The 10,463-nt window shown below is 61.6% G+C and overlaps 1 protein-coding gene across 1 annotated transcript; it reads left to right on the forward strand.

The window, feature by feature from the left end:
- Positions 1 to 980: 980 nt before the first annotated feature.
- Positions 981 to 9,990, forward strand: ENPP7 (ectonucleotide pyrophosphatase/phosphodiesterase 7; the record flags this gene model as incomplete). The annotated part of the gene is made up of 7 exons (XM_081271796.1): positions 981 to 1,233; positions 1,536 to 1,681; positions 2,567 to 3,193; positions 3,726 to 4,005; positions 9,078 to 9,158; positions 9,212 to 9,333; positions 9,871 to 9,990. 7 exons carry the CDS (start codon positions 981 to 983, stop codon positions 9,988 to 9,990), a joined length of 1,629 nt encoding a protein of 542 aa, XP_081127922.1.
- Between the last annotated feature and the right edge of the window lie 473 nt (positions 9,991 to 10,463).

Here is a 10,463-nt window from a genome sequence, read left to right on the forward strand (position 1 = left end):
GCTGCCTGCAGTTCTGCTGTGGCAGTGTCCCCTGCACTGGGAGTCTGTGCAATGCAGGAGGCCAGTCTCCGTGGCTGTCCTGCGCCTCAGCCCCGAGTTGGCCTCTCATGGTGGTTGCCAGCCTGCCCTGTGGTTCCCAGCCTTCAGCACGCACTGGCTTCACCAAGGCTGGTGGTATGGAAGCCTCCCCAGAAAGTGTGCTTCCTGGGCCTGGGGAGGGAGGGCCCAGACGCCCACCCCATGGGCCTGGCCAGGGAACATGGCTGCGCCTCGGCGGGGGCTGCTGATGCTGTGAGGGCACACAGAGGTGGCATCACTCTGTGGCAGTGTCTGCTAGCTAGAACTCAGGGGGCAGTGGGCCGCTGTGGCCGGTTTGCTGTTCAACAAGACTGAGAGGGCGGCTCACCCCTCAGAGGCCCCTTCCCACGCAGCCAGCAGCAAGTACTTCATCAAAACCTCCAGAATCCACCTCCAGTCCAGCCACATCCCCGCTCCCACAGCCACCGCCCGGCCCAGGCCACCACCATGTGGACAAAGAGGACAGGAGAAGGGGCCAGGCTGGAGGTCCCTAGGGATGAGGCAGGCCTTGGGCTGGGTCCTGGCCCAGGCCCAGGAAGCCCACCCACAGGCTCTCGCCAGGTAAACTGTTGGCTGGAGAGGGAGTCCATCCCGCCCCCGTGTCCTCTGGGTCAGAGTAAGCCAGGAGTTGCTGAGGGCTGGGGTCTGTGTAGGACCCCACCCACCCTGGGGCACAGGGAGGGAGCAGCAAGGACCCAGGGCCCTGTTGGGAGGAGGGGGATGCTCAGGTGCCCAGCAGCCCACACTGAGAGGCGTCCACTCGGGGCCCGGAGCGTTCCTGCGTCCAGGTCTGTGCGCCCGCCCATCTCTGAAGAAGCCTGAGATAAGACGGCCCAGCTGACCCCGGGACTTTGCCCTCCTGGGCCTGAGACACCCTGCACCTGTCCCTACGGAGAGCCGTCATGAGAGCCTCAGCCACCCTCCTCGCTGGGGCTCTGGCCACCCTCCTGGCTCCAGGGGCTGGGGTGCCCGTCCGAAGGCAGGACCGCCAGAACAAGCTGCTACTCGTGTCCTTCGATGGCTTCCGCTGGAACTACGACCTGGACGTGGAGACCCCCAACCTGGACGCCATGGCTCGGGACGGGGTGAAAGCTCGCTACATGACCCCGGCTTTCGTCACCCAGACCAGCCCCTGCCACTTCACGCTGGTCACTGGTGAGTGCTAACCTTGGCCAGGCCTGGGGGCAGGCAGGGCCTGAGACACCAGGTGAGCGGGCACAGCCCTGCCCAGGCACCACACACACCAAAGTGAGAAACTTGCTGCAGAAGGGTCCCCACATGATCCTCCCCATTGGTGGCAACTGACCAAGGGCAAATAAAGCTCCCGGGGAGCTTGCTAAGCAGAGACCCCATCCCATCTGAGTGGCCAGCAGCAGGGCTCAGGGGAGGTGAGTGCAGGATGCGCCAGGCTCTCTCCCGGGCTCACCTCCGCGCCCTGCCGCCTCCTCCTCCCTCAGGCAAATACATCGAGAACCATGGGGTTGTCCACAACATGTTCTACAACTTCACCACCAAGGTGAAGCTGCCTTACCACGCCACCCTCGGCATCCAGAGCTGGTGGGACAATGGCAGTGTGCCCATCTGGATCACAGCCCAGAGGCAGGTAATGTGGCCCTGCCCGCACAGACGCCAGAGGGGACGGGGACCTGGCCGGCAAGGCTGTGAGAGTGGGAGAGCCCAGCCCGTGGCCTGCCGGGAGTCCGGCTCTGGTGAGCGCTGAGTAGCTGGTTCCCTGGTGGCCCCAGGGCAGGACTGACCACAAGGAAGCATGTAGCGACCTGGTTGATCTGCGTGGCACCCATGGCCCTCGCGGGCTGGACAGCCGAGTTCTGCAGGGTCACGGGTGGAATGGTGGGTGGTGGCGGTGTGGAGCCAGGAATCCCGCCTCACACAGCGCCCAGGTGCCGCTCCAGGCAACAAGTTCAAGGGGAGGTTTTCCAGGTGAGCCCAGAGGAAACTTCTGAGCCCAGCCCGCCTGACGGCCAGTGCTTCCACGCACCTAAGTCACCTCCTGCCTGTCCACGCAGGGCTCGGGCCCCCTCCAGCAGCTCGAGAGCAGAGTGTCAGAGCGAGGACCTGGCATCTCATGGCTTGGGGCAGTGAGCTGGCAGGTGGGCCTGCTGGCCAGGGCAGGAGGCAGACAGATCTGGAAATGAAGTGGCAACAATTTATGGAAAGATGAATGACTAGATTGAAGTCTGGAGGGCAGGGGACGGCACAAGACAGACAGATGGACAGACACCTGCCTGCACCCATTGGGGAGGCTGAGCTTCAGGGACCGAGAGGGCTCTGGGCAGGTCAGGCTTGATGCAGGGACCCAGGACCATATGAACGACAGACATAACAGACTGAATAATAAGCGCTACTTCAGAAAATAAAAAGCCTGAGGAACACGGGCAGGACAGGGGCGAGTGAGCCGGCCAACGTGGGCGCGGGCACAGGACGAGCAGGGCTCTGGGCTCAGTGCCACCTTGCCTTGCCCCGGCAGGGCTTGAAGACCGGCTCCTTCTTCTACCCCGGTGGGAACGTCACCTACCAAGGGACCGCCGTGACGCTGAGTCGGAAGGAGGGCATCCTACACAACTACAAAGACGAGAAGGAGTGGAGGGCCAACATCGACACGGTGATGCGGTGGTTCACAGAGGAGGACCTGGCTCTGGTCACTCTCTACTTCGGGGAGCCGGACTCCACAGGCCACAGGTACGGCCCAGAGTCCCCGCAGAGGAAAGAGATGGTGAGGCAGGTGGACAGGACCGTGGGCTACCTCCGGGACAGCATCCAGCGCAACAACCTCACCAGCAGCCTCGACCTGATCGTCACGTCTGACCACGGCATGACGACCGTCAACAAGACAGCCAGCGACCTGGTGGAGTTCCACAAGTTCCCCAACTTCACCTTCCGGGACATCGAGTTCGAGCTCCTGGACTACGGGCCGAACGGCATGCTGATCCCCAAGGAGGGGAGGCTGGAGAAGGTGTACGGCCTGCTGAAGGGCGCCCACCCCCGGCTGCACGTCTACAAAAAGGAGCAGTTCCCCAGATCCTTCCACTACGCCAACCACCCCAGGATCGCCCCGCTGGTCATGTACAGCGACCCCGGCTACGTCATCCACGGGGTGAGCTCCTGCTGGGTGCACCACTCACCGGCGGGCGACTCCCCGAGGCCCAGGAGAGCCCCGTCTCTAGCTAGTCCCCGGGGTGGGCACACACCCTTCAGTGTGCACTAGGAACAGGAGTGCAGGTGCACCTGTGCGTGGGAAGCCCAGCCACGGGGGAGAACGGGCACAGAGCCAAGGGCACCTGAAGGGGAGCAGAGAGTGGAGCAGGGAGAGGCAGTCCCAGGGGAGGTGGCCGCTGAGCACACATCCCCAACTCCCTTGAAGGAGGCCCAGCCCAGCCCCACGCTAGAAGCCCAGCCCCTTCCAGTTACCTCCCCGGCTCCAGGCCAAGGCCATGTCTCTGGCCGATCTTCAGGGTCTCAGAATTCAGAGGAGCCGAGTCCCAGAATCCCTCCATCCCCAAGTTGGCACCCCTCCCAAGGCCATCTGCCCACCTGGACGCCGACCCCCAGGGGATGCTGAGAGGGCAAGAGGGCTCCCTGGTGCTGGGGCTCCCAGCAAGGACTGGACACCCCACCCCTCCCTGCAGAGAATGAACGTCCAGTTCAACAACGGGGAGCATGGCTTCGACAACCAGGACCTGGACATGAAGACCATCTTCCGGGCCGTGGGCCCCAGCTTCAAGGAGGGCCTGGAGGTGGCGCCCTTTGAAAGTGTGCACGTGTACGAGCTCATGTGCCAGCTACTGGGCATCGTGCCCGAACCCAACGACGGGGACCCCGACACCCTGAAGCCCATGCTGCGCTTGAGCGAGGGAGGGCCACCCTCCCCCGCCCCGTCCACAGACCCAGGCTGGCCGGGGCACACAGGTAGGCGGCACACCCTTTGACCTGGCCACCCGACACACCCCTGGGAGTGGTGAGGGAGGAAGTTTGGGGGCTCTTGGGGACAGCTGGAAGCCCCTGGTCCTCGGTGGAGGACCTGGGCTGAAATGTGATCCGTCCTCTCTCCCAGAACTGCCCTCGGGGTCTGCTTTCCTGCCAAAGGGGTGGCCTCCATTGACGTCGGCACTGCTGGGCACCCTGACTCTTCTGGCCAAGGTCACGTAACACCCCACCACGCAAGGCCGGAGGCTGGAAGGAAGAGGGAGGATGCGGCCAGGCTCCCTGCTCCCCACCCTCACCCCTCCGTGCACCTAGGCAGCCGGCCCAGGGCTCTGACCCTGCCCAGCTGGTGACCACTAGCCTGCACCAAGAGGGGAGACTCCGTGGGACCCTGAGAGGCCCTTCAGCTGCTGGCTTCAGGCTGGAGGACATCACAGAGCAGACGGCCAGGAGCCCAGGCAGCCCCACCCTCCCTCAGAAGCTGACCTCCTGGTCCTTCCCAGAGCGGCCGTCCCCTCCGCCTGCCCCAGGCCCTGGGCCCCTCAAACAAGATCCACGACTCGGAAGAAAGCAGAGTGAGCTCTGTCTGGAGAGGAGCTGCCAGGCCAGGTTCCCAGAACGCCCCAGCAGCCAGCCCGCTCAAGGACATCCCCATGTGCCAGTGACAGGCCACCCCGGGGCCTCTGTTCCGTGCAGTCGCGGCCCTTGGTCAGGCAGAATAAAGCCACACACTCTGAAGTCTGAAGTTTGCGGCAGGGGCCGGAGGGGGAACCGTACTCAGGCAGCTCATGGTGACGGGGCGGGGGACAGGACTGACCCCAGGCAGTGGGGGTGACGTTTTAAGCTGGAGGGTGGCCAGGAAGAGCCAGGAGCAGTAGAAACGCTTCCCTAAGAAAGGAAGAGCCGAGTGTCTGAGCCCCGGCCAGGTCACCCGGGCGTGGTACCATGAAGCTGTTCGAGTGGATGCTCCGACCTCGGGGGCAGGAACACAGGAATGGGAGCAGCTGGGGACAGTTAGGAGGGCACCGCTGGGGTCCCAGCAGGGCATCCTGGTGGCAGGGTGGAGATGATACAAGAGGACAGACTGGGACGGAAGGTTTTCAGGCTCTTGGAGATAGAATGCGTGAGGGATGAAGATCAAATGCGGGTGGTGACGTTCCGGTCCTGGGGCAGGTGGAGCCACTGGAGATGGGAAAATGCTGGGGAGGGGCCGGCGCCAGGACACCCGGGTTCTGTGTTGGTAAGGCAGCTGCAGAGCCTGCACTGGAGCTGGGTGCCCAGCGCGGTTTGGCTGCGGTGTGAACACCGGCTTGTCTACAAGATGATAGGGCTTCAGGCCATGGGACCAGAGAGGAGCCCCTGGCCCCAGAACGCAGACAGAGGAGGGAGTGGCCCACTGAGAGGGTGCAGCCCGTGGCCACAGGGTGGAATTTCCAGGAGGGATCTGGAGATGTTCATGGTGGGATGTGGGCAGCTGGTGGGTGGCTGGGGACACTTGCCTGAATGTCAGAGCTGGAAGAGACCCTGGAGACCCTTCCACCCAGCCCCTCATACAGATGAGGATGTCAGAGCCCAGACGCTGTGGCTGACCCATGCAAAGGGACAGAGCTGTGTCTGAACAGTTTTCAATCCCTGAAAACTGGTCCTGAGTCCTGTTGGCTACAATATGGGCCCCTCTGTGCGTCTGAGGTTCAGGTCCTAGAAGCAAGCCTGCCGGCACAGGGAGGGCACCGTGGCGTCCCTACAGCATGTCTGCAGAAACTCGCAACCCTTTGTTCTCCCCAAGAACCACGGGGGCCAGCAGACATGAGTACTTCACAAGCAAGGGGCAGAAAGGCCAAGGATCTCCAAGCGCATCCCCGAGGAGACGTTGGTGTGCTAGCAAGCCCACTCTCCAGAACAAAAACCCTGGCTTGTAGCGTCCCCCCCTCCGCCCGTCCTGTGGTGCAGATTCTCTCCCTGATGGACCTGAAGCTGGCAGCATGAGGTCCCTGACGCAGTGCTGGGAGCAGCACCCAGAGCCAGCCTCGGGAGCCACGTCTGCGGCAGCGTGGCTGAGAGCTGGCTTCCTGCTCCGTGGCTCAGGGCCTCCAGCCCAGCTGGTGAGCCCAGTTTGGAGCTCAGGCCACGGTCTTGTCTTGTGGACAGTTTCCTTCTCCAAAGCCATGCCTGGAGTATGTGTCACAGTCGAAAGGAATGTCCCACACAGCCCCCCGGCTGTGGCTTGAGAGTGCCCCAGGCCCACACAGAGGAGCTGGCCAAAGATTGGCAGGGGTAGAGCGAGAGCACTCTCCTCTCTCCTGGGGTCAGCAAGCTCCAGAACCAGGCCCGGGGAAGTGCCCTGGTCCTCCCAGTCCCAGAAGAGGCGCTGCCATCTGTGGCCACACGGGGGCGCACAGGAGCCCTGCAGGGACGGAGCTGCGGCCGGGAAGAACATGCTGACACTGCCCCTGGAACCCTGGCCACCAGTTCCAGCCTGGAGCCCTGAGCCTCCACTGCCATCACCCGGGAGGGCACTGCCCAGCACAAAGAACCCCGGGATAAAGGGACCCATCCTATCACAGTCCCATCCAGGTTGGCAGGTCACAGTCACCAACATGAGGGCACTTTGTCCCCAAGGGCGGCTGGTTTCCGTGCAGCCCAGGAACTGGCCCCGTATGTAATAAACTGCTAACTCCCTAGGACATTGGCAAACAGGAGAAGCAATTCACTCTTGTTGAGGACGGCCCCCCGCTGGACAGCCAGCCGTTCCTGGAGCAAGGGTGGGCTTTCGCTGGGAAGGAAGCGGAATGAGGCGGCTCTTTGTGACCTGACAGGGAAGCAGTGTTGTCTGCAAGCCCTGGCGCTCAGCAAGAACACACAAGGTGGAAACAGCAAATAAGGTCATGTTGATTTGCTCCGGTACAGGGCCAGCAGCGGAGGACTTTCTCCTGCACATTTTGCACATGAAACCCCTTGAGTGCTATGCATTCAAAAGTGTGTTTTAGAAACCAGGCTTTGGAGGAGGACAAATGTGTTCCAGTCCTGATCCCCCAGGAGCTGTGGCACTGGGCACAGCCCATACCTCTCCCATCCCCAATTTCCTCACCTGAAACTTGGGACTCTACAGCATGCCCACCTCCCTGTGCTACCCAAGGATGAGGCTCTCATCTGCAGAAGGCAGCACAGGGCACACACATGCCCAGGCAGGTGCCCAGTAGAGGACAGCCAGGGGATGATCACAGCCCTCTGCAGACAGCTGACTTTGCCAAGCAAGTTTGTCCCTCTCAAGAGTAACTCTCCTGTGGCAAGGCCATACACATTTTTGCAAGTGTGCATTTGTCCAGATTAGCCTACCTCCACCTATGAGCTCCTCCCAGGCCTCAGGCTTGGACCTTTGGCTTCAGCCACAGTCTCCAGGATCCATCCCAGCCTGCACTCCAAGCTGCCTGACCAGCTGCCTAGAGCTGGGTCCTGCCTAGGCCTGAAAGCTCTGCACTTTGGCTTGTGGGCCTCGGACCCCACATCCAGGAGTTATCCAGCACGGGCTGCCCTCCCAGGGACAGCATCCTCTCTGCCTGCAGCCACACCCAGGCCCTGCCCAGGCCAGCCTCCCACCCCCACCAGCTCTGGCTGGACTGGGGCTCTGCCTGGATGGACCCGGCTCCAGTCTTGGCCTTCCTGAGCCTGTCCACCTGGTGAGGAGAGCATGAGAGTCCACATTCACAGCCAAGAAGGGGCGCACACTCACAAGGGCAGGCAAGGCACCACCAACCCCAGAAACCCACCGGACTCACACTCAAGGTTGCCACACTGGCTCAGCCCCTGAGTCTGCTCTCTTTTTCCTTTTCTTTCTTTTTTTTTTTAATATTTTTAATTGTAGATGGACACAATACCTTTATTTTGTTTATTTAGGTTTTGTTTTGTTTGTTTTTTATGTGGTGCTGGGGATGGAACCCATGTCTCATGCGTGCCAGGCCAGCACTCTACCACTGAGCCACAGCCCTGCCCCTGGAGTCTTCTTTCTAGGGTCTGGGCCAGCAGGTACGTGGAGACTCGATGGAGGAAAACCCTCTGTCTGTCCCACTGTCCATAAGACAAGCCTCCCAGGTCAGGACACAGACTAGATGCCCGCGGGGGCTGGTTTTCCCATCTCTGCGGCCCTGTATGTGCAATGTGTGTGGAGGCACACTCCAAGCAGCGTGTCCGGGGTTCAAGTTCAGTTCCCACCAGCTCCAAAGCTCACCAGCTCCATGGCCCTGGGCAAGTTGCCTGTCTCTCTGGTCTCGGTGCCTCATCTGTTAACTCGGGAACCATGGCAGCACTGTCTCACAGGGTGGTCCCTGTGACAAAATGAGTTAGTCCTCACAAACTGCTCTGGCCCAAGCATTCTGAAAAGACAGACTGACAAATGCTTTTGTATCTAAGAGTGAGAAAGTCCCTTCCCCTTTCAAATTCACCCTGTTGATTCTCCAGCAGAAAGGTTCCAGCAGGTGATCCGCCCACGGCTTTCATGACCCTCCTGTGTGGTGAGGACAGAGGCCAAGCTCAGAGCAGTGGGGCCAGAATGAAATGTCACCTGGCTTTATTTGTCATGTATTTGATTTTAAAGATCACCTTCAATTCGGGTTACTGCTACTGATTTTCTGGCTTTTGTTATTGTTGTTGCTGTTTTAATATGTTCCCTTTAGAATGAAGTAACCTGCAGCAATTTTAAAACGTGAAGAAGATATTCTTGAAGAACACAATAAAATTCACCAGTTCTGTATAGAATTTGACATCAAAATAAAAGATAAATAAAAATAAAATTAAGTAACAAAGGATGAGTTCATTTAGTTGGCCAGCCAGGAAGTTTCTGGAGGGCAGTGCGGGCCTCTCTGTGGACAGAGATGTGCCACGTGTCCACCCACTATCATCCCACATGAAGCAGAGTCCAAGGAAACCCAGAGCTGAAACACAGTGACCGTCCGGCATCATCTACTAGTCCAGGGGCTGGCAGTAACGCGGGCTGGTTTGTGGCAGGGTGCCCCAGCAGGAACACAGAAAGCCCCCTTTGTCAGGTGGCCCCGCCCCTTTAGAGCGGCTCTGGCGCTGTCACCAGGAGGCGGCGCTCGTGCGCTCCTCAGCGCCCGCCCGAGCTTCCTCCAGCCGCTTCGGACGTACGGAGAGGAACAGGGATCCGTCTTTTCCTCCGCTCCTCCGGCCTCTGCAGCGCCCGCAGAGCTGCTGGATCCAGCCCGGGGAGGGGGTCGAGGACCGCTGAGAGTCGGCTCCGGTCTTAGATGGAGCCCCAAGCGAACTGGTAGTTTAGAGAACGAGGACTTCCAGGGCCAGGTCTCCCTTGGGACCCCGTGAAGGAAGGGGCACTGTGGCCCTGTGCTTCGCCCAAACGCTGCCAACAGCAGCGAGCCTCCCCTCTCAGCCTCCTGTTCTGTCAGACGCGGGGTTGGGGCGCACACCCCTCTGAATCCGCGGGTCGGGGGGCCCGGAGTGTCCACTGCTGACTGGTCTCCAGTCCTGCCGCCGCCGCCGCTGGGCACCACGCTCTAGAATCCCTCACTTGATAAAGGTCATGGACGGAGGAGTGAGAACCTCGCCCGACCTCCTGGGGTGAGGCAGGCTACCAAGGGGCCTCACCAGGCGGCTCTGGGTGGCCGTGGGAAGGGGCACAGTCCATTCCGGTGGGACCTGGCCAGCCCTCTCCCCCGAGGTGCTATTGCTGATACCAACCTAGTTTCCCCACCCTGTCAACTTGGGGTCCCTCGGGTCTTCGGGGGCTGGGGAGAAGGGACATCTGTATATTCACACAACAGGACAGCTCTGCTTGAGATGCCGCCCAGGGCCCTAAGGCGGCAGCCTCCCCACCCTCAGAACGGGCAGCTGTGCGGCCAGCACTGGGGATGGGCAGCCGACCGCCACGCCTGCGGCTTCCCGCCTAACAGCGGTGAGCGCATTGCGAAGGGGACCCCAGGCCACTCAGAGCCCGAGTGAGGTTCCCTGGTCCCCAGGCAAGCAGCCGGGAATGAGGAGGACGGGCGTGCGAACGCTCCCGGGGTGCACCCAGAGGGTGTCGACGTCGGGGAAGCTTCGAGCCCAGGGCAGCAGGGCTCGCCGCCGGAGTCTGGGGGCGCGCGGCCTCCCCTCCCCCACGCCCACCGACTGCGGTGCGCAGCGGCCCCTGCTGCGCGGGGTGGCAGGAGCATCTGTTGCCATGGTTACCCGCCGCGCTCGGCTCGGTCCGCGGCGCTGCGTTCCCGCGCTGCAGGCTGCAACCGTCGCCGCAGTCGGCAGAGCCCGGAGCTGGGTGCAGACGAAGAGCCGCGGGCACCATCCCCTCTAACGCACACCGGCCTGTCCCTCCACGCCCACCACAGGCACACGGTGTAACACAAACACGCCGCACACATGCAGGCAGACGACACAGCACACACGGTGCACACCCGCATACACACTGACACCGCATG

The sequence above is a fragment of the Spermophilus citellus genome (genome assembly GCF_964194105.1).
Source record: "Spermophilus citellus genome assembly, chromosome: 17".
Classification (NCBI taxonomy): domain Eukaryota; kingdom Metazoa; phylum Chordata; class Mammalia; order Rodentia; family Sciuridae; genus Spermophilus; species Spermophilus citellus.